Here is a 24322-nt window from a genome sequence, read left to right as displayed (position 1 = left end):
GAGAGGTCTTCTGATACCTGTTTAGCTATATCCTTTTTTTTCCCCCTCTGGTATGCCTTGGGTTTTTAACTGTTTGTAATTTTGAACTTTTATCCAAAATCTATGGGAAGTTAATGCAGGGAAGGAGCCAGGATAATGTCCAGACCAGGTGAAATCTGTCACCATCCTGGGGTTTGCACTAAGTTCAATTAGTAAAGGCTAATTGGCAAGGACTGGCAACTGCGGATCTTTTTTTGTTTTGTTTTGTCACAAGCCTGTAGCAGCCTGCTATGGTAGAGCAGATCATGTTCTTGCAAATGTTCCCTGTCTGTGTGCTCTGCTCTGTTTCTCAGAACCAAACCAGGTCCAGGAGGCTCCTGACCCGGGCTGGTACATGCATTCCTTCCCTTGTGAACAAAGGATTGAGGAGATGCACTTCAGAACTTGCCTCTGTGTTGAGAGGGTGCTTGCAGTTGCCTGTGTTTGTTTGTTTATAATCCCTCTGCTACGGGGACATCTCCCCTGAAAGCCTCTGATCAATCTCTGATGCTTTTGGCCATCTTTCCTGTTGGGCCCTCCTAGGCACTCTGCAAATGGAACTTGCTTTTTGTTGTTCTTCTCATTGTTGCTTCTAAATGATTTCCAGCAAGATTAGAATTAATCATTTCTTTTCCCACCCCCAGCTTTTTTAAACTACAAAACTGCTGAAACGCTTAAGGAATAGTACAATGAATATCCATATACCCTTTACACAGATTTAACAATTGTTAACATCTTGCCACATTCACTTTCTCTCTCTACACAAAAACTTGTTTTTCACTGAACCATTTTAAGATTTTTTTATTAATTTTGTTTTTTTATTTTGAGATAGAGTCGGGGAGGAGCAGAGAGTATCCCACCACACCAGAGCCCAATGTGGGGCTCGAACTCACGAACCCCGAGTTCATAAGCCAAAATCAGAAGTCAGACACTAAACCGACTGAGCCACCCAGGTGCCCCTCACTGAACCATTTTAAAGTAAATAGCAATATTGATAACTTCATCCCTATGTTAGCAGGCACCTCCTAAAAATAAAGACATTCTCTTATAGAACCATGAAATCATTTTCATACTGAAGTGAATAAACTTTAAGTTATTTAACATATGGTAGTCCCCTTCCATCAGCAAAGTATATGTTCCAAGACCCCCAGCGAATGCCTGAAACCGCGGTTAACATTGAACCCCAATAAAGGCTGTTTTTTCCTACAATATACCTATGATAAAGTTTAATTTATCTATTAGGCACAGTAAGAGATTAACAACTAAGAATAAAACAGAACGTAAATACTGCAGTGAAAGTTACGTGAATATCCTCTCTCTTCCAAAACACCTTAAGTTTTTATTTATTTACTTATTTATTGAGAGAGGGAGAGAGAGGGAGCATGAGTGGGGGAGGGGCAGAGAGTGAGAGAATCCCAAGCACACTCTACCATCAGCATGGAGCCCGACGCGGGGCTCAAAACCACATACCTGAGCTCATGACCTGAGCCAAAATCAGGAGTCGGAAACTTAACTGACTGAGCCACCCGGGCGCCCCTGTCTCTCAAAACCTCTTACAGTGCTGTACTCACCTTTCATCTTCTGATGATGTGAGATAACACAATGCCCGCATGAGGAGAAGTGAGGTGAGTGAAGCAAGCTAGTGAGGTTGAATGTTGTGAGGCAGGGGTCTCATTAGGCTACTATCGACCTATGACCTCCTGACAATTGGTCAGAAGGAGAATCACCTGCTTCAATGGTATCACCTGCAGGTAACTGAAACTCTGGAAACTGAGCTGCAGATAAAGGGGACTGCTATCGTTCGTATTTAGATTTCCCTAACTGCTGCCTGCAAAGTGTCTGCTTTAAAAGTCCCATCAAGGTTTACAACATTGCATTTGGTTGTTGCGTTTCATTTGGTTAATGTGTTTCCTTTGATCCAGAACTGCTTGGTCCCTTCTAGGTTTATTTTTGAAGTGTTCAGGCCAGCTGCCTTACAGAATGCCCCCCAGCAATGCCTTCCTTTTGCTATTTTGTATAAACTGCAAGTCACTTAGTTTCTGAATAGATGTGAATTCCAAAGTGCTTGTTATTAACATTTTTAAAAGAAAATAGATATTTTTGTTTGAGGTCTGAGTACCATCTAGACTCCAGCAAGCAAGTTTTGGATCGCAGCTTGGAGGAAGCTATTTCCCGAGGAGTCTTAAATTCCAACTCGTTTCCACTCATTACCACTTTCAGTAGTTGTAAAATACATTCTGGCTGTCAAATAAATGGTGTACTTTTTATTTTAAAAGTTAATTGTTTTTCTCTTCTCTGCCTCTATTAACACTAAATTCTTAAGGGTAGTTATGTGTTGACCTATGTTCCTCTAAACTCACATTTTACGCATTTGGTTTCTTTATGTTGTCTACCTATTTTCAAACAGAGAGACAACAGCCAGTGTTAGGAAACAGACCAGAATTAACCCTCCACACACATAATGCCAGGAATAAGAATATGTGTTTCATGTTGTTTAAATCATGCAGAATTTAGTTAAACGTTGGGTTTAGAGCCTCCAAAGTACACAGTCATGAAAACATATAGTCTGGGATCCTGCAGACAATTTTAGAAAAGAAACCTGCTTAACTGCAGAGTAAGATTAACTTACTTGTAAGGTCTTTACATATACTGTTCAACCTGATATTTGCATGTACTATTCAACCTGATGTTTACAATAGCTCTGTGAGGTCTGTTGAGGAAGGTGGGGAAATCTCTCCTTTCACAGGAGGAAACTGAGGCTCAGAGAGAGGTACCTGACTTGCCCAGGGTCTCATGACTACAACTGGCAGAAATGAGATTTAAATCTGACTGTAGATCGCATGCCAGAGACAGGCTGCACTCTCTTCATTTGACTGAATTTACCTCCTCAGTCAAAAATCAATGTGTTTAGAAATGCTAAGGTTCCTACCATCAGTAACAGGTTGACGCTCCCTTCTGCAGGAGTCCTGCCTTGCAAGTTAAACAGCAAGCCCTTTGGACCTTTGGAGAGACTGTTACCATGGACAGGGGGAGACATTATTGCTTAAGGAGGCAGCCACTCAACAAAAACTGTTCAATACCAACTAGGGCCACCCTCTGGTGAGGCCGACCTAAAACAGCATCAGTCCGATTTGTACATCCCTCTAGGAAGACTGAATTGCAGCATATAACATATTCTGTCCTGGTACCTGATACCAGTCACTGTTAAGAGTTTGGTTTTGCTTTTGCCTTTCCCCTAAAAGGTGATAGTGACCATCAAATCTACAAAAGGAAGGTCTGGAGAAACCAGATATAATAGTTTATTTTGCTTCTCCATGGGTTTGCCTAATTTACTCATTTTACTGATTGTGGGAAATTGACACATTGAAACAGCAGAGTCACCAGTGGTTGTGAGTAAATAATATAATCAAAATTATAAGGTAGCTTCATTGTGGACACAGATTCCTCTTCAGCAAAGTAAGAATAGTAGTGTGTGTGTGAATGTATGCATGTGTATGTGTATGAATACACATACACACACATAAATATGTTTGTTTTATTTTCTTTGTTTGTATTTGTTTTTTTATTCAAGGTATATTTGGTATCTTTGTCACAGGAAGGCTGACAATATAAAACTCTTCTTATATATGAAAACTCAAAACTAACCCAAACTCAGTGATGAGTGAAATAATTGCTTTGAGAAGAAAAAGAAGAATCCCAGTTTCTTCCTGAATTTTCTTAAAATTAAAAAAAACATATATAAGAAATGTTTCATGTACTGAAATTGCCATTTTCTGTTTTTAATTTTGTGAACATGTATTTCATTGCATTTATGAATAGGAATAGATAGTATATATACATAGAGCCAACACATAGGGATGGCTGCTGGCTTTCTGGGGGGCTTTGTACATGGTGAGTTCTCTTATTACACAGTTTAATCAAAGCTCCCTCAACTAATAACTTCATTTAATTTGCACATTGATTTCTCAGTCTGTTTGGCACCATTAGTTCTAGCAAATCTGGAACTGTACTTTATGGAACCATCTTGCCTTAACGCCCACAGGCTCTCAGCTCCTGAGGGCAGAGATCGGGTGTTACTTGTCTTTGTGTATCTAGCACAGGACCTGCCCAGAGCAGGTGGTCAACTGTTTGCGGAATAGAACTGTCCTCAATTTCACCTAACAGAAAGAGAAGAAAGGCATTTCTTTGCTGAAGGGACTGCCCCTCACAGAAACAGATTCAGTCTTATGTGGTATACACACTTCAACTCCCAATGCAGAGCAGGGCACCTCTGTGGGTCCAGCTTCTCTCTGGTCACGAGGCACCAGGTCATTCCCCTTGCCCACTGGCTCAATCCAATCTCTGTATTTGAACATGTTGAGCTAAGTTCTCTCTCTTCTAATCATGTAAAAAACAGACCCACATCTAATTATTTAGGTCAAAGGAAGATATTTAAAATATTGATATATGAAAAGCTGAAATAAAATATTAATCAAAGGTGGTTTCTGATGATCAGATTTCTATGACTATTTAATTATGGATGGTGGTTTCTTCAGAAGAGGACAAAAGTCCCTGTCACAACCCAAACTTTTCTTTTGTAACAAATAAAATTCTCAAAACTATTTTGACTTTTTAAAGACTGCTGGGTGTTCTTCATTTCACTAAGTGGTTTGCTTTTCTGGTGGTTTGTTTTTCTCCTAAATTTTATCCCCCAAAATTTTAATTGATTTTGTAATCACCATCCACATTTCTTACTGGCAGTCTTAACAGGAATTTTAGGAAAGATAGCTAAACCTAGTCAGGTGAGACAAGTATACTTAATTTTCCCCCGTGGCAATTATAAATATCAGGAGAGTTTTCATGGTTGTCTCATAGCTTCCTTATGATGCAGAATGGGTAAGACTTATTGAATATAAATGTATGACTCATTACATATCCTAATAGCAACTGTATGGTAAGAACAATGTAAACATCTTCTCCTTGGGTTGGTAGAACCACCACCTTCCAGGATCTGAAGAGCTTCTGTGTCCTTCTAGAAAATAAGTCCTGGTCCCCTCCAAAAAGCACAAAAGAAAAAAAAAAGACCTCTAAATTGACTCCTCCCCTGCCAAAAGTTTATAAAAATACTGAAATAATATTCTCACAACAAAATTAAAGTTTGAGTTTAGAGAAGGAGTATCAAGTACATGCAGAAAAGCTTTCACTTCACTCATAGATAAATGGCTCTAGAAAAAGATAGATGAGAAAACTACCAACTACATCACCCAATCTTTGTGACACCTAACTAGAGCCCAGGGAGGAGGAAATAAATAGTTCACGGGGGAAATCCTCTGTCCCATAGTCCAATCAGGGAGATCCCACGGTGTCACCAGTCAATAAAAGTCCAAGGTATCTTTTCAGATAACTTCCTGAGTTGGAGCATTCTTCAGAGTTTCTCATCTCGCTCCTTCCAAATGCCAATATGATTGCCTCCAGTGTCCTCGGCCTGAAGTCAGCCATCCTGCAATACAAATCAGAACCTGTTGTATGCCTGGGTTGCATTTAACAAAATAAGAATATTCCTAGAAAGCAGTTTATCAGTTACATTTAAGGGAACATCTCAGATGATCAGTACTTTGACTCTCAAGATTTAGAGGGAATTAAAAGGTCATATAGTCCCATAGCACATGAAATCTTAAATCTTACAGAGTCCAACAAGGATGCTTATGTTAATGTTCCCTAAAGGGTGCTCCACAAAACACTGGTCTGTTAAATGCTTCTTCTCGAGGCTTCCCTCTTAGAAATCCACAATGTAAATTTGCATAAGGGCACTGAGAAAACTTGTAAGGGAAAAAGATATATATCTATATAAGTATATATAGAGAGAGATATAGAGAGAGAGGAAAAAGATATAAACATATTAAACTTTGTTTAGTCCAGCAATCCCTAGCCCTTATAAATTTGTTAATTAGATCTAATCTAGCAGAAGATAATGGAAAACAAAGAAGCATTATAAAGAAAATATAAATGTTCTTACTGCCAAGAGAATAATTATGATCTGCCATCTTGTCCCTGCGATCCAGGGGCTCAATGATCATTGGTGAAATGATATCCATGGTCACAAAAAAATATTCACACCCTTGTATTTTAAAATGAGGGTGAATCCTGAAACTCAGCCAAAGGAAATATGCACATCACAAACACAACTGTCTTTTCTGTCAGTGGGCCTTTTTACTCTTGGGGCTTATAAACATCATCTGATTCTAAATAATAAATGTGTAGGGGCGCCTGGGTGGCGCAGTCGGTTAAGCGTCCGACTTCAGCCAGGTCACGATCTCGCGGTCCCTGAGTTCGAGCCCCGCGTCGGGCTCTGGGCTGATGGCTCAGAGCCTGGAGCCTGTTTCCGATTCTGTGTCTCCCTCTCTCTCTGCCCCTCCCCCGTTCATGCTCTGTCTCTCTCTGTCCCAGAAATAAATAAAAACGTTGAAAAAAAAAATTTAAATGTGTAGATCATTTCTCTGAATCCCATTCATTACCTTGCCGGGCAGAAAAAAATCCTAAGTATGAAACGCCTTTGTCTACGTACTCAACTGTGGCATAATTTTGTCACCTTTTTTTTCCCTTTTTCCTTTTTTCCCTAAACAAGGGTAAATGTCTTTTCATTAGTTACTGATTTGGATGAGAAGGAGCCTGTCTGCCATATGCATTTTACTTATATATGAACGTACTGTCTTCTTCAACTAGCACACATGAAATTCAGTACTAGTAGTCAGTGACCTGTCTCTATGACTTATACGTGAGAAAATTTAAGGGGTAAGACAAACCCTGAATGTAAACGTTCAATTTTCAAAGAATAAAATTAAATTCAAAAAAAAAATGCAGATCTTTGTCTCTATTTGCTTATAGAGGCTGAAGATCCAGAACTCTTACTCATGTAAGTAATTGTCCTACATCTAACAGGTTGTGAATCTCTCGTAAGCCAAGAGCAAGGTTGAGGTAACTTGAACAGTGCTAGGTGAACAGAAGTGAGCTCATGGCTACTTTCACCATTATTAAGCAAAAGCAGGTACTCCTCTGAATTCAGAGATGGTCCATGAGGTGAGCACCATCTAGAAAGTTCTAGGTAGGCATCCCATGACCCTACCCATTGAAGCGCTTGTTTTTCCTGAGATTTCAATCATAGCCACAGCACTCACAGAAGTAGCCTCCACAGGCTGGGGTGGTAATGGGGTAACTAGCACAATTTTCAGGCTTCATCCAAAAAATCTTGCACAATGATTCCTGGCTTTTTGGGGGTCATAGATCCCCTTGAGAATCTGCTCAATGCTATGGACCTTTCCCCAGAAATGAGCATATGTCCATATATAATTTCACATAAAATGTAATACATTTTTGTAAACTCCTTGAGGCCCTTCTTTAGACCCCAAGTGAAGACCCTTCCCCCAAGATATCTTCCTCTGTCCTGGTATCAGGAATTTTTTCTTATTCACCTTTATATTCCCACCTTGAACTATGCTAGGCCAGTTGAAGAAATGGAAGGATAGGACTGAAAGATTTGCCAAGATGATCAATGAAGAAATGTTAAAAATACAGTTGGTATCGCAAAGCTATTGAGACAGAAAGTAAATTAGTTGGTTGCCTAGGGCCAGAATGAGATAGGGGAGACGAGCAGTGACTGCTAATGGATACACTTGGGAATGACATAAATGTTCTGTAATTAGACTGCAGTGATGGTTGTGCATCTCTGTGACTACTAAAAACCACTGAATTATACACTTCAAAAGAGTATGTTTTATAGTACATAAATTAGGTCTCAACACAGCTGTTTTTAAAAGTTGGTGTTATAAAGAAAGGAGAAGAAATGGCTCAGCAGGAATTACAAGAAACTGCATAAGACTGAAAATAATATGTGGCCTCCTTATTGTCTTCAATGAGGAAGGAACTAGAGGAATTTTGGTTAAAGGTCACTGGAGATTTTCTCATCAGGGGGAACTATGGAGACAGTGTGTTTAGGTCTCCTAAAGAGTGGAATGTAGAGGACCACCCATAAGAATAAAGAACACTGGCTCGATCCAATAGGATCTCTGCCTAACCCAATAATTCTGTTTATGAGAATGATTCCGTAGAGACGCAATGGCTGCCCTCCATGGCACAGCTTGAAAGGTTAAGAATATGACACCAATTTCCCCAAATCTTTTTTCTGAATACACTATGGACTGTTGACTAATAAATTTATCTAAGTCTATCTTGAATCAATTTATATTTTCAGCTTATTCTAACAAATTCCATATGCTTCCCAATCTGCTTCAGATGATGTGAGTATAATTTCTGCATGGAGCCAGAGCCTGGCTTATAGAACCTTGAGTCTGCCATGTCTCTGATTCTCACCACCCCCTTCTCCATAGTTCTGTCAAATGCCTTTTTTTTTTTTTTTTTTTTTTTTTTTTTTTTTTTTTTTTTTAGTGAGGGCAAGAGTTTCCAACTCTTCTCTTTCTGCAGGTTTTTTGTTTCCACTGTCCCCCTCCCCCAAGTTTGGGCCCTGATTCTAGCTTGGAAAACTAAGCTGATTGGTAAAGAGTACTGGTCTATTGGATACACACAGTAAGTTATGGGTCCCTAGGACATCATTTTAGGACACAGAAATGGCAGACTTCACTTAGCTTTAGAACCCATCTGGTTCCATTTTGTTTTAAGTTTATTTATTTATCTGGAGAGAGAGACAGAGAGAGCACAAGTGTGTGAGGGAAAGAGAGAAGGAGGGACAGAATCCCAAGCAGGCCCTGCACCATCAACACAGAGTCTGATGTGGGGCTCAAACCCACAAACCATGAGATCATAACCTGAACCGAGATCAAGAGTCAAATGCTTAACCAACTGCACCACCCAGGTGCTCCCCATCTGGTTTAATTTTATACATGATGAAACAGGTGCAAAGAGAAGAAATAATATGCCCATGATCATGTACCTAGCCAACAGAAAGACAAAAAGTGATATGTGTTAATGCCCAACCATTCAGCCCCCAAAACTATAGGCTGCCTCCCAGGCTCACTATGATGCTCATGTTGGCCCCTTTCAGCCTCCCTCTAGTGATTTCATTTGTGGTTTGACCCAGCACTGACCTCACCATCCTGTCTGGTCTCACCAGCATCTGCTTCATCCTGGTCAGGCTCAAACTCAGTGGCCCGATCAACAACATCCACACCCGCCTGCACCCTGGGCTTCTCGTTTTCCCACTTGGCAAAACCTTTGTCCTTTGCTGCTTTGTCATGGAACTTGGATTTCATTTTGGGGAAGGTGTGGGACCCCGAGTCCCCCCAGCCAGCTTCTGACCATACGGGTTCGGTCTGGGTGGCCTGGCTGGTGGTGGCACGCTGCAGCCTCACAGAGATCTTGCGAGAAGAGCCTGTGACCAATGTGATGGCTCTGCTGTCCAGGTCTCGGTGTCCTGCAGTGACGCCAGGGAACTCGAACACTTCATCCTGCACTGGAAGGGGGAAGACTGTCGTGATTATGTGACATCTGATCGCTTCACAGCAAACAACAGGAGTCCGGCGGGCAAGGCCCTAGAGGGACGGACCAGAGGCAGACCCAAGCTGGCTGCAGGTGAGTTGCAGAGAAGTGAGACCTGAAAGCAGAGAGAAGCAAGCGGGAGTCAAGGCTATCGCCATGCCTCTCATCTGAAGTTGGCCTTGGTGTTTATAATGACTCCGACCAGGTTCAGATCCAGGACCCAGTGGAGGTCTAGGTGTGGGAAGGCAAACCGAAAGAAAGAAAGTAGAAAAGAAAAGTAAGAAAGTAGAGGACATTACCTGGGGGCAACGAGGGGCTTCCAGGCAGCGACCCATGACTGCTGCCCAAGGAGGGTGCCCGGGCAAATCTCCTGCAGGCCAGAACCAGGAGGTCTTTGCACTGTTTGTGACAATTGGCTCCACAGTCTGAAAAATCCCAAAATATCACAGACGATTAGTGTGAATCATGTGTACCTGGTGCTGACTGGGTTTCCAGGGTGGCGTCTGAGCCAGGGCCGTGTCCTCCCCATGCTCCTTCCCGTTTTGACTCAGAGTCCAGCTCAGGCCCACGGGGTGTGTCCAGGGGCTAGAAAAGGGCCAGTGGGACTCACTAGCCTTCCTGGGGTTCCTCTCACATTTGCTTAGCTTTTTCCACTACACGATTCATTGAGGCGCTGGGGAGCAAACAAGTAGGGGCGAGGCAGAGTTGCCTTTGCTCGAAACTAAATGCCAATTGCATGGGACTGGGGCTCTCCCAGGCCAAGATGGATTTTCCACCAAGAGGCTCCCTGAGCCAGAATGAGGGAAAGAAACCCCAGCGTCTAGTGTCTCCCAGGACCAACAGCTGCCTCTGATCATTTACAGTGAGATGGCCCTTCATTCAGTATTAGCCTACACCTTTTTATTCTTCTTGATTCCTCCAGATCTTTTCCAGAACAACTGAGTTTCTTAAGTTTACTTATTTATTTTGAGAGAGAGAGAGAGAGAAAGAGAGAGAGAGAGAGAGAGAGAGAGAGAGAGAACCCCAAGCAGACTACACACTGTCAGCACAGAGCCAAATGCTGGGCTCAACCATCACAGTGAGATCATGACCTGAGCCAAAATCAAGAGTCAGACACTTGACTGAGTCACCCAGGTGCCTCTTGAGAACAAATGATCTTATCTCCTCCTTCTTTTCTTTGCATAGAAACAGAAAACAAGGTGGGCTTATGCCTAATAACATTTTCCAGACTTGACTGTGGCTTTGAAATGGCAGCAGACTCTGTGAAATCTCCCATTAGAATGCTTTAGTTAAGAAAGTAGAATAAGGGCACCTGGATGGCTCAGTTAAGCGCCTGACTCTTGATTTCAGCTCAGGTCATGATCTCATGTTACCTAAGATCAAGCCCCGCATCAGGCCCTGTGCTGACAGCGTGGAGCCTGCTTGGGATTCTTCTCTCTCTGTCTCTCTCAAAACTAAACAAATAAACATTTTAAAAATATTTTTTAAAAGAGTAGAATATTAATTGCTACTTGGGGCAGAAAATTTGGGCTGCTTTGGAAGAGAGCAACATAATTATTTCCTATAGAGGGTCCTACATTTCCCTTAGAATCACTGAACAAATATGATTATTTTAAAGAGTATAGTTCTCTTGGGGACACCTGGGTGGCTTAGCTGGGTAAGCGACTTCAGCTCAGGTCATGATCTCACAGTTCATGGGTTCCAGTCCCGCATTGGGCTCTGTGCTGACAGCTCAGAGCCTGGAGCCTGTTTCACATGCTGTGTCTCCCTCTCTCTCTGCCCCTCCCCGGTTCATGCTCTGTCTCTCTCTGTCTCAAAAATAAATAAACATTAAAATTTTTTTTAATAAATAAAGAGTATATTTCTCTCTCACTATCAAAGAGGACCTTTCTAATTCTTTCCAATATTCACTTCTCCCCCAAATGGTCTTATTTCAAATGATCCTTTAATGACATCATGGAAAGACCAAATTATAATGACAGGTTCAGTCTATTTCAATTAATCTTTTCACTCTATGTGCCTTTAAGAGAAAATACCAGGGGTGCCTGGGTGGCTCAGTTGGGTAAGTGTCCAACTTCGGCTCAGGTCATGATCTCACTCTCTGGGAGTTGGAGCCCCGCATCAGGCTCTGTGCCGACAGCTCAGAGCCTGGAGGCTGCTTTGGATTCTGTGTCTCCCTCCCTCTCTGCCCCTTCCCCACTGGCACTCTGTGTGTCTCTCTCTCAAAAGTAAAAAACATAAGAAAAATTTTTTAAAAAAAGAAGAGAAAATACCATGTGCACAAAGATGATCCAAGGGTTTAATTGATTTTCATCTTCATAAAATTGTGTGTGTGTGTGTGTGTGTGTGTGTGTGTGTGTGTCTTTAGGGGATAGGGTCAGAAACCAGAATAAAACTATGGCTGGGCAGTAAGATATTGCAATAGCTTACTGCTTGTAAGTAGAAATCCAAGTTACACTAAGACAACTGATACCAAGAACTAAAGGGAAGGTTTTTGAGACTGGCTCCCATTGAGGTTCAGGGAAGCTCTCTGTTCACGCAAAATAAGGGCCAAATCCTGAAAGATAGCTACAGGGGAAAAAAGGCATTCTAAGGGAATAGTGTTAATCTAAAGCCATTCTGTGACTAAGATGTTTCCTTTTGTAGTTATATCTTTCAAGAGCATTATCAGATTCTTAAAACCATCAGTACAAATAGTCTGCATAAATTATCCAGCAATTTCTGAAATTAAACACCAAGAATGTGTAAGGATCATATGTACAAAGAGCAACATATTCCTAAATGCCTATTAATATGCATGTGTATTGCATTCATCAAGTATATATTTATTTGTTTATAAATTCCTATTGAATGGGGCACTTTATGAACAAATATTGAAAAGGGACAAAAATAATTTTTTAAGGCTTCTCTTTTCTCATCAGCATCTGTGATTTAGTGACAAAGGAACAGCTTAGATGTGAGAGTAGAAAGAAAGGCATCTGTATTACGGGAATGAGTGTGGGCTCTATTCCCATGAAGGATGCAGTTCCTTTATACGGTATTTTAGTTACACTCAGCCCACTTCAGAAGTCCCACCTTAACTGTGTGCTTCACAAGACTGTGTGATTCACAAGACATCTTGGAGATGGGGCCACAGGTGTGTGGGTTGATAGGGGTGGTTTGCTTGCTCTTGCAACAAACTATAAAATTCCAGTCTGGGATCTCCAAAACTCCATGGATCCCCCCCTACCCCGCCAAAAACATTAACTCTTCAACTGCCAGTGGCCAAAGACCCAAGTTCTCCATGACACCAAGAGTTTCTGTGGTTTCATCAGTCAAATTTGATTCCTGCCCCAATTATCACATTAAAAAATGTTAGCAACATTACATTTATTTACCTTTGCATTTGTATCCTTGCTTGATTATGCCCCAGAGCTGTAACAAAAGACAAAAGAATGTCAGAGAATCTGAATTAAAATCGGGGTGGGGGGGTGGGAAAGAAGACCAGAAGAAGGAAGTCCTGGGAGGCATGATGTTCGGTGGCGCACAAACAGGATGTAGCAGATCCTGACACCCTTCCTGTCAGATAGAAGAACCAGCTCCTAGCTCACTCCAGCTGGGGGCTGGGGCGATAACAGTTTTGCTTCCCTTTTCTTTCTGAAAGCCAAATGGGAGCTGGGATGGGAAACTGATGTTGGTACAATTATTGGACTTTGGTATAAAGCGCTCTCAGCAAAATTCCACGGGGAGGCTGTCACTGTGTCTGGAAGCCCCCAGCTCCCCCTGCCTTCTTTTTCATCGCAGTAGCTCCTCTTGGCACGCCCCCTGGGAAATTAAGCAACCTACGCAGTGCGTATCCCACTAAAGCATTTGCACTGTGCAACGTTCTTTTCCAAGTAGCATTGGTACCTTAAAAGAATACAGAAAAGGAAAAGATCTATTTGTTTGTGTATTCATTCTCGGCCTGCTCAGTGTTTGGTCTGTGCCAAGGCTGTGGGAGATGCAGAATAATGTTCAGATTCTGCCAATCAAGTAGGAAGGAGGATGTAGGAAGTGACAAGTGTCTCAGAGGGATGTGAGGGCCTCCAGTGTAAGGAGGGGGTGGTCACCCAGGTCGTTCAGGGGATCATCCTGGTGGTGGTGTGTCCACCCCCCTGATACACCACATTCTTTCCCGTGCCTCCCACGGCATCGGACGTGCAGCCAAGGGACACAGGAGCATCGGTATTGTTTTGTTCAATTCAGCAGGTTTCGCTCAAGCTGGAAAAACTCACTTTTAACCTTGTAGTGGTTAGGTTAGGTGACTGATACCTATTTAATAAAATGATTTTGAAAGAAACAGGGCCAGTGGCTTACTGGTGCTGATGAGAGCATCACTTACAGGTATTATAGGGGAACAATGCCCTGAGTGTGGACATCATGTCACCTATGAGAAGAATAGATAGCTGCCAATGTGCAGTGACTCAGGGCATCAGGAAGACTGATTCTCACCCCCTTTCTGAGAAGGAAATTCCACCAGTGGAGAGCGATTCCTTTGAGTCTTAAAAGTTATTGGGTCCTTCAGAATATATTATTAAGATTCAAATGTGCCCTGGGATAGGAAGGATTCTTAAGACAACTAACTGGAAGCAAGGCCTCAGGTGCCTGGGATGATTGGAAGAGGAATCCCTACAGAGCAGTCCATACAGAAAACGGAAGTGGTGTCAGGACTATGACATCATGTCAGAGCTACAGGGATCTTAAAGATAATCTAGTTTGTGTCTCTTCCATAAAAGGTGACTGAGATGATCCAGAAATTTTAAATAATTTGCAAGGTCCCAGACATGGAGAATTTGCAGTGATAAGAAATTTTTCCTCCCCAAGACCTTGATGATGATAATAATAATAATCCTGACAGCTACCATTTATGGAACTTTTGCTGTGCAAAAGACACAGTTTTAAGCTTTTTATATGTATTAACTCATGTAACATTATACATATATAGACTGGGCTAGCAAGAGGTGAAGTCACTTGGCAAGGTCTTGTCACTAATAAGTAGAGAAAGAAGATTGTGTCACATGAGGGAAAGACAGGAAGCCACTGCTCCTGGGAGTTTTGTGTGTGAGCAAAAGCCACTGATCTAGGACAAGAAAGGATAAGATTTAAGAAGAAGCATTCTAATATCCAGATATGGCACATTATTAGCATAGCTGCAGGAACTGCTGGAAAAAATAAAGTGAACCATGAGTCCTATCAGGAGGGCAAATCAGAGCATCACTTGCTAATGCTTCCTTAATAACTAGCAGACAACACAAGGCAGGAAGAGGCTCTGGGTCAGGTGCCAGACAAGGACAGGAGACAGTGACCTCATGTAGATGGGCGTAGAGCAATATTTCCCACAGTACTTTGATTTTGGACCTTAGGTTGCCGTAAGATTTGGAGAGACTATGGAACCAGTGGAACATGATGGCTGAATGAAGCTAACAAAACTGAGCTCTGGCATCTGGACAAAAGAGTAATAGGCATGCTGGCTGCAGGGCCATCTTGTCCTAGAGGATCACATTTTCATCTTCTACAACTTGGGTATCAACTAGACTTTCAGAGCCCATGAGTCTTTGTTCAATACTAAGGCCAAAGCTGCCTTTAGATGACAAGGAATTATCAAATGTGGGGAAAAGAAGTGAACCAGCTTCCTTTGTGCAGTGGCATAGGCAGAGCCCAGGATTCAGAGTCAAAACACCGGTGTTTGAATCCTGGCTCTGGTAATTACTGGCTGTGTGATCCTGGGAAAGTGGACTTATCCTCTCTGGACCTCTCTGTCTTGATAGGCAAATGGGGAGAATAAAATGTCCTTGTCATGAACTAGTTACGAGGATCAATTATACTAACGTCTATGGAAGTATTTCATTACTGTCAAGTGCCAAATAAACGTTACTTATTATTACAACCATCTTCCTTCCAAAAAGATTTTTTTTTTTTTACTTTTTGAGTTATGAATTATTGAGCCATGCCATGATGGATGTCTGGTGACTGCTACCACATGAAACAAGAACTGGGAGGAACTGGTGAAGATAAATACTCCCCTTAATTGCACCTGCTACGAGTATTAGTGACGAATGCCAAGGCTCATTGGGCAGAACCTTTCCCTGGCAGGGATTAACAGACAAACTGCTCTCTTGAGTTAACAAGCCTCTCCATCCTCCCCTGATGCCAGCCCTACAATCCTAGAAAGAACATAGTGAAACCTGCAGATATTGCTTTTGTTTTAAACTTAATTTTTTAATTTCAGGGAGCCATCATACTTTACTTCTGATCTAAAGCACACAATGGATTCTGTTGGTGTATTATTTTCCGACACTCTCAGGATGCTGTACAAATAACTACACACAAGAGAAATAATGGAAAACAGACTTACAAATCCTGCACAGTGTTCACAGAAGGTTGGCTTGAGATAGGTCATCTCCTGAAAATTATGGACAAATCCTGGTCCCATTTTACAGTGTAATTGGGACTTAGCTCGCAGGAAGTAAGCCATCATTTCATCTTTACTAATTAGGCCATCCCTGTAAAGAGAATCAAAAAAGGGAGCGATCTTTGAAGACCACGTTGCTAAGTGGCTGACACACTTTAATCACCCAACCTCCCAAACCTTTGTGGCCAAAAGCAGGTGGGCAGTGTTTACTTTTCTGTTCTATTTGAAAGGAGAGGACCTCGAAAGACAGCATTCTGTGCCAGAGGCTTTCAGAATAAGAAGATGTGTGTGTGTGTGTGTGTGTGTGTGTCCTGTGCGTCGTAGCACAGAAAGTCTCCTTCGTTACCAAATAGTAGCTTCAGAAGGACATCTCTTTTCTAGCCCTAACCTAACAACAGGGTGTGCAAGAATCAGGCTGCTGGAGAAAGGCAGAAAACTGTAATGACTGGGCCCACCAGTCTCAAATTCATTCAGCCTGCTGTCATCCAGGCCACTGCCAGTGGTGGTAATCTTTCATTCAGGTCTTATTGGCTTACAGACCATTTACCAGAGGGATTCTTCCATATCTTCACAGTCAGTGGCACCCACCCACACATAATCAGACTTCTTGTTTACCAAGATCAAATCCACCTGATAAGAGGTGATCTTCATGCTGCCTTCTCACCACACCAGCACACGCTGGAGACCACACCCTTCTGTGTCAATTCAGAATTCCTTTGTATCTCATCTGTCCTCTCTTGGGTCCTCCTGGTCTGAGGAAGTCATGCTCCCATCCCCCACTCTCCAGCCTCCCAAGACACAGCTCCTTCTGGGTTCTGCTCAGTCTCTTCACCCACTCCTTCCTCTGTGTACAAACACACTCGTGACTTCCTCTCTTGGAAAACGACTTTCCTCAACATCGCTTCCAACTCCAGCACCTATCTTTCCCTTTCCCTTTCTTCCTCCCAAGCTTTTCAAAAAGAATGTTCATTACAGGTTTTTCTTTTTTTTTTTTCTCATTTCCTTTGATTACTCCTCACTCCATATAACCAGGCTTCTGACCCTACCTCTCTGTTGAAACTGTCACAAGGACATCCTCAGTGGCCTTTTCTCACTCCTTGATGTTGCTGACCTCCTGGCTGCACATGACTTGGGGACAGGGTTTTTCCTTTTTTGACACTCTCTCTTCCATGTGACCCTGTGATTCTACGTAGCCAGTTTCTCTCCTTCCTCCCATGCTTCTCCTGAGGGATCTACTTCTTTCTTTCAGCTGCATGTAGGGAGAAGAGCCCCTGAAGCTACATTCCTTAGGGCCCAAGCTCATCTTTCTTTAAACTTTGAATTTGCTCCCACACCCAGGACTCCAGCTCACAAGGCTGGGCTGAAGACCTAGCAATCTATGTCTCCAAAACTGTTCTCCTGAATCTTGGTACCACATCTAGAGCTTGCTAGAATCTCTTTCTTCCTGGATGGTCTACTGGCCTCGCAAAATCAACATATCTAAAGAAGAAATCATATACAGTATGAATATTTCAAACCTGCATTTTTAGGGAAAATTTTTTTTATATCTTTATATTTACATACAAAGATATTTTATATCTTTGTATTGTATTTATATCTTTGCTGGCACAGTGTAAGGTCCATCTAAAGAATCAGCTGAAAAAACAAAAAGAAATGAAGAGTAGGAAGTGATTTTAAATTCATGCCCTACTGAATTTAGGTTACACATCACTGACAGAAACATACTAAGGGAGGTGGGCAGTTAGCAGGTAACTTAAATTTCATTTTGTAAAAGAAGTTTATTTCTAATAATTTAACTTATTTTAAAGGATTCCTTGTTCTAGATATACAATGAAGATGAATTAAAGTTTTAAGATGTTTATGATACAGTACCAAGGAAAGCCTTAGTGTACTGAATTACCTACAGATTTAATTAAAAAAAAAAAAAAAACTTCACACACCAACAAAATTATTATAGAATTTTAAAGTGATATAATTTGGACATTCCACCAGTATAAAATCTAGCATCTCATTATAGATGATTTTTAAACTAAGAACTAATCTCACATAATTAAAAATGAAGCAATTGGGGAGCCTGGGTGGCTCAGTCAGTTGGGCAGCTGACTTCAGCTCAGGTCATGATCTCACAGCTCATGAGTTCGAGCCCCGCATCTGGCTCTGTGCTGACAACTCAGAGCCTGGTGCCTGCTTCAGATTCTGTGTCTCCCTCTCTCTCTGCTCATCCCCTGCTTGCTCTCTCTCTCTCCCTGTCAAAAAAAAATAAACATTAAAAATTTTTTTTTAAATGAAGCAATCAAATTACTAATGTCAGTGTTTCTCTGCAATATACATTTCATATCATTAGTTTCCAGTGAGCTGGATATTAGCTTCCAAAGTCATCTACTTTTCCAGGAATCATTTGAAGCTCAATAGAAATACATTTTTACTTCATTGACCAAAATAACTTTTGAGCTAGTGGAGAGAAAAACAAAGCAAGGACCCTTCTTGGCTATCTGCAGACATCACCTGCTCTTCTGAAAGCTGTAAGTAATTTAAAATAATTTTCCTTCTTTAGTTTTAGTATTGCCCTCAGGTCCATTGATGCTGAGGACTCTACCAGCCTAGATGTAACTATATTTCTCCTCCATTTTTTCTTGATGGAGGTTTTGGGGTTGATGAAATAGCTAAGTAGAAGTAATATGGAGAGTTGGGCTCATTTGCAAATGGGCACTTACACTCAACACTGATGATGTAGCCTGCCCTATAATCTCATCCAGCCAGTCAGGTTTGTGAACACCAAGAAAAAAAATCAGTGAAACATTACACTTGTTTCATCAACACACTAGGATTGAAGCTGTCAAGATGCAAATTAAAGGTATCTCTGGGGTACCTGTGTGGCTCAATCAGTTAGCTTCTGGCTGTTCATGTCAGTTCAGGTCACGATCTCATGGTTTGTGAGTTCAAGCCCCACATCAGGCTCTGTGCTGACAGTGCAGAGCCTGCTTGGGATTCTCTCTCTCTCTCTCTCTCTCCCCGTCCCCTGCTCATGCTCTCTCTCTCTCTCTTTCAAAATAAATAAATAAACTTAAAAAAAAAATAAAAAATAAAGGTATCCCTGTTCTCCTCTGACACTAATTTTCTGTTTCAGGATAGCTGCATTAAAACATAACAAAATTAAAACTTACTGATCTTTGTCCAGGACACAGAAGGAATCCAAAAAGGGAAAATTGGCAGCTATACTTTCAAAGTCCTCTTGGGAGATGTACCCATCATGGTCATGGTCATAGTTTCTAAACACAGACTGCAAAGGAAATACAAATATTTACTGAATAACTGGGTATGAGTCAGGCTCTGAACTTGTTATTGGGAAAGCAGTGATAACTAGTATATTGTTCTATCAAGGAGCTTGGAATCCAGTGGGAAATAATGAAATCAAGAAGCCTTTATGGTATAACAAGATAAGTGCAATGCTGAGGATAAAAATAGGCTGCTGTGGGGGAATTTTAAGGGAGATTTTAAAAGGTTTCCTGGAGGGGCACCTGGGTGGCTCAGTCGCTTAAGTGTCCAACTTTGGCTTGGGTCAAAATCTCACGGTTCCTGAGTTTGAGCCCCACATTGGGTTCACTGCTGTCAGCCTTTCAGTGAAGAGTCTACTTTGGATCCTCTGTCCCCCTCTCTCTGCCCCTCCCTTACCTGCACTCTCCCAAAAATAAATAAATATTTAAAAAAAAACATTTCCTGGAGAAAGTGAGGTCTAAACTGAGACCTCAGTTTTGGTAAGAGTTAAGTTTGGTGAACTCACAAATGCCAAAACCATAACAATAGACAATGAAGCTTTAAAATGTTAAATTATCTAAAAAAAATTCAAGTATACTTTTTTTTTTTTTTTGAGAGAGAAAGGGAGGGAGGGAGGGAGGGAGAGAAAGAGAGAGAGAGAGAGAGAGAGAGAGAGAATGAGCAGGGGAGGGGGAGAGGGAGACGGAGAGAACATTAAGCAGGCTCCAGGAAAAGGGGTTCTATCTCACCATCATGAGATCATGACTTGAGCCAAAATCAAGAGCCAGATACTTAACTGACTGAGCCACCCAGGTGCTCCTAAAAAATTCAAATATACTTTTAACGCAATTACAATCAGAATTCCAGTGGCAATTTGTTTTAAGTGAACAAATTGATTCTAAAGTTCAAATTAAAGTAAACATGTTGAGAATAGCCTAATATTGTTTAAGATAAGAAGAAATGAGAGAGAACGTGCCCCATCAGAAATCAAATATTCTACAAAGCTACATGAATCAAAACAACATGGTACTACAATTTACTACAGAGAGCAGAGTCCAGAAATAGATCTATGTATATATAGGCATTTAGAGTATCAAAAAGTACCTTCTCAAATCCACAGAGAAATTAAAGATTATCCAGTAAGTGCTGTTGAGTTAAGTGGCTAATCATCTTACAAAATCAATTGCCCAAAACTAAATTCTAGATGCATTAAATATTTTAATGTCAAAAATAAAGCTATAGGGATGCCTGGGTGGTTAAGCATCCGACTTCAACCCAGGTCATGGTCTCATAGTTCATGAGTTTGAGCCCTGCTTTGGGCTCTGTGCTGACAGCTCAGAGCCTGGAGCCTGCTTCAGATTCTATGTCTCCCTCTCTCTCTGCCCCTCCCACACTCATGCTCTGTCTCCCTCTCAAAAATAAACATTAAAACAATTTTAATAATAAGAAAGCTGTAAAAGTATGAAAGATAAATAGATAAAAATAATTTTTATGTTTTGTAATCTCTGAGTGGGAAAGGCCTTCCTTAACATTACATCAAAGTCAGAAGCTGTATCAATTTAAAAAATTTTTATTTTACAGACAGAGAGAGAGAGAGAGAGAGAGAGAGAGAGAGAGAGAGAGAGAGCCTGAGCAGGGGAGGGGGGCAAAGGGAGAGAGAGAGAGAGAGAGAGAGAGAGAGAGAATCTCAAGCAAGCTCCATACTCAGCACAGAGCCCAATGCAGACTTGATCAAATAATCCTGGGATCATGACCTGAGCCAAAATTGAGTCAGATGCTTAACCAACTGAGTCACACAGGCGCCCCTACAAAAATATTTTATTACGTAAAATGCAAAATAATTGAATCAAAAAACTCAGCTGACAAATGTAAAGATAAATGTCAGAGAAGATTATTTGCAATATACCTGAGAGCAAAGACACAAAAGGAAAACAGGAGGAGACCTGTTGCAGCTCAGGAGAGCTCAGGAGAAAAGGAGACCACCAAAGTAAAATTACACGTGGCCAATACATTCATGGGAAATGCTCAATTCTGCTAGTAATTACAGAAACACAAACAAAACTTTTTTAAACCTCTCAGATTGGAAAACATTAAAATAATGGGTAATTTCCTAGGGAATGAGAAAATAGGCACTCTCATATTAGTTGATGAAGTAAATAGCCACAATCTTTCTGGAAGACAGTCAGTGCTTACTCTCTGACCCAGCAATTCCACTGATGGGAATCTGTTCTAGGAAAATAATTGAACAATGCTGCTCAAAGACATACGTGGGTGTATGTGTTTATGGGGGAATAAAGTCATACAAGATAGTTTACAAATTATCAGTGGTTCCCCTTCGAGAGCAGAATTCCCAAGGCCTAAAAGTAAAACTTGTATTCTCCGTATTTTATGAAAAGCTTGCATATTTACAATGATTCTGACTTTCTTTATAATTGAAAAATAAAAGGATTTTTCCATTGCCCTCTGCTAAATTGGGTTTTCCAAAAGGTTTGTTAAGTTCTCCCCAGGAGCAGATGTATGCAAACAGATTATAATGAATCTTTCTCCCTTTTCCCAATGCTTTCTCTCTATTCTATTTGATCCATATTGCCCTATGTTGCAAGCTGCTTCAGGGGTACTTTGGAAGATGAACAAAGTATAAATGAACAGATTACTTAAAAACATGACTGCTTAGAACCCATTGTAAGTTTATTTATAGAAAACTGAATTGTGCAAAATCACAAAATATACAGTCTTTTTGCAAGTCCCAATACCAATACTTACCTACAATCAAAGTTGCTTAAAATTGACTACTTGTACCTACTTTTATAATCTAATATCCATATTTATATCCATATTAAGGGTACAACTCTTTTTGTAGAATAAAATTTAATGTGGAAATACATAATAAAATCCAGTCTTTCATTTGATTGAACCAACAGTAGGCAATTTATCCAAATTGGACAAACCTTCCACCATAAAATTGGAACTGGAGAGAAAATAAGAGAGAAGGTAAAAGGGAAGAGAGAGAGAGAGGAAGGGGGGAGGGAGATACAGACTCCCCTTGTGTAGCAAAGAAAGTCTGTCTGCAGATAATGGAATGAGCATTCAGAGAAAAGCAGAGAAGAGAGTGGAAAAGAAAATAGTTGTGTCTTTTCATTGCCCGGTTCTAGACCTTCCTGAGCTGCAACTCTTGGAGCTGGATTCCTTCCCCACCTTCCCTGGCTCCAAGCTGGGTCTGTTACACAACATCAACACAAGGCCTCCACTGAATCTTACGGCCTTCTCAGACCCTTTCCTCACCCTTTCTGAACTTTCCTTGCTGCCTCACATGCTGCGTAGTAGTTTTCTTCCAATGCATCAGGGTTTCCTTGATGATCCAAGATGTAGAAAATTCTTTCTTTTTCTTTAGGGGTGTGTGTGTGTGTGTGTGTGTGTGTGTGTGTGTGTGTGTGTTTAAAGTAGGCTTCACACCCAGCATGAAGCTCAATGCAGGCCCTAATCTCATGACCCTGAGATCAAGATCCGAGCTGAGATCAAGAGTTGGATGTTTAATCGACTAAGCCACCCAAGCACCCCTCTCTTTTTCTTTAAACATCCACCCCCCAGCAAAAAGTTTATTTTATCCCAAAGATATGATTCTATTGTATCATACCAATCCATTGAAGCAGATGTTTAATCAGATGTCATAGTTTTTATTGCCAAATCTGTTTCCATTTTCCCCACAATGGTGCTTCTACTCTTCTTTCTACATGAAAACTCTGATAGACACTTTCCCATAATTAAGTAATGTTTCCGACCTAAATGGCTCTGTGCAGGTGTGTCACAGACCTCAATATAAACAGCAAGAGAAACTATGCATCCTACAGGATCTTTTCTTACCTTCAGGTCATCAATTTATTGGGCATTTTATTGGGACCCATATAGGTTTTTAATGACTAGATTCTAATCCCCAAACAGTCCCTCAAATTGCAGGGGCAATGATGGAGGCATCAAATGCTGGTGAAAGAAAGTTGGAAGTAGCTGAGGGTATTTGGGTAAATGAGAACAGAATGACAGGAAGGGGAAAAAGGGCAATTCTGGGGGAATCTCCCCCATAAGCCAATGCCAGGTAGAGCTCAGTGTCTGCTAAATTGATCCTACCTGCCAGAGGGCTGTTTTCATTGACTTCAGTTGATTCTTGGGCAACTGTAGAATATTCTGGAAAGAGAAAAGGGCCTTCTAGTGCTAACTCTCTACTCTCTCTCAATCACTTACCTCAACTAATTTCCTTATGTGCTTGTTGATGACTGTGGGGTCTGGCTTTGGCATCACTCCTGATGCCCACTCCAGGGGCACCACAGGCTTGGTGGGTGTTGTCGGGGAGGTAGGCTGCTGACAGGGGGGAAAAACACACTTTTCAACTTTATCTTAGACCTTAAGTAATCAGGGGACACTGAGAAAGACATACACATTTTTATGTTAATAATACAGTAAAAACTTACATATGTATCACTTAAATGTTCTGAAAACAAACATCTTTTGTCAATAGAATCTAATCTATAACTAAATACATATTTGGAGAGTGTATTTTGTTTAGCAGTAGTCTAGATTCCATTTTTTTAAGTGGGAAAAAGATACTGTTCTCTCATCCCACTCAAAAATTCTATCCAAGTTCCCCAAATATTACTAAAACATCCTTAAAACCTATATAATAATCCATACAGCTTTTTGTATAATGCAAAATATATAAAACACCTGTTATCTAGTTCTTTAATACCTGGTGTTGATAATAAACTAGTAGATGTTTGCAGTAAATGGGCCCATGTGAATGGCCAAGTTTATGTTCTCATGCTGGCATCTCTTTCAATATGCTTAATTGCTTCTCACTATTTGGCTAATTAGATCTTTCTAGCCTCTTTTGTGAATTTGCTTCCTCCATATGTTTTCCCACTTTCCTGCAAGACATTTTCACTAAATAATGTGGCCAAGATGGTAGCAATAATGCATAACGTGTTTACACAACACAGAGGCAAAACACAATCCTATCGGGAGACAAGCCAAGAGTGCAATGTACTTTATTCCTCTCCCCAGGACCTTCATTAAATGTAAATATTTTTGCTGGTGCATACATGCAAATCTGTTTTAACAGGTGTTTATTTGATACTAAATTGGGGACAAACATGTTTGCAA

General features: G+C 41.0%; 1 protein-coding gene across 9 annotated transcripts in view; it reads right to left on the bottom strand.

The window, feature by feature from the left end:
• Positions 1-802: 802 nt before the first annotated feature.
• Positions 803-24322, bottom strand: part of RASGRP3 (RAS guanyl releasing protein 3) — a 107438-nt gene continuing 83918 nt past the window's right edge. For 8 of the 9 annotated variants that reach the window (XM_086700355.1, XM_086700349.1, XM_086700351.1 and 5 more), the window contains 7 exons: positions 23408-23524; positions 19081-19196; positions 15860-16007; positions 12864-12900; positions 9786-9911; positions 9096-9460; positions 803-5497 (listed from right to left, as the gene is read on the bottom strand). In XM_086700355.1, coding sequence (XP_086556481.1) covers positions 5489-5497; positions 9096-9460; positions 9786-9911; positions 12864-12900; positions 15860-16007; positions 19081-19196; positions 23408-23524 — 918 coding nt within the window. In that variant the 3' untranslated portion in view covers positions 803-5488. The remainder of the gene's footprint in view (positions 5498-9095; positions 9461-9785; positions 9912-12863; positions 12901-15859; positions 16008-19080; positions 19197-23407; positions 23525-24322) is intronic. The other variant, XM_086700354.1, reaches the window with a different exon arrangement.

The sequence above is a fragment of the Puma concolor genome, chromosome A3 (genome assembly GCF_028749965.1).
Source record: "Puma concolor isolate L17-30 chromosome A3, mPumCon1.1.hap2, whole genome shotgun sequence".
Lineage (NCBI taxonomy): Eukaryota > Metazoa > Chordata > Mammalia > Carnivora > Felidae > Puma > Puma concolor.
Note: the sequence above shows the minus strand (reverse complement) of the source record. Positions and strands in the feature narration are given on the sequence as shown.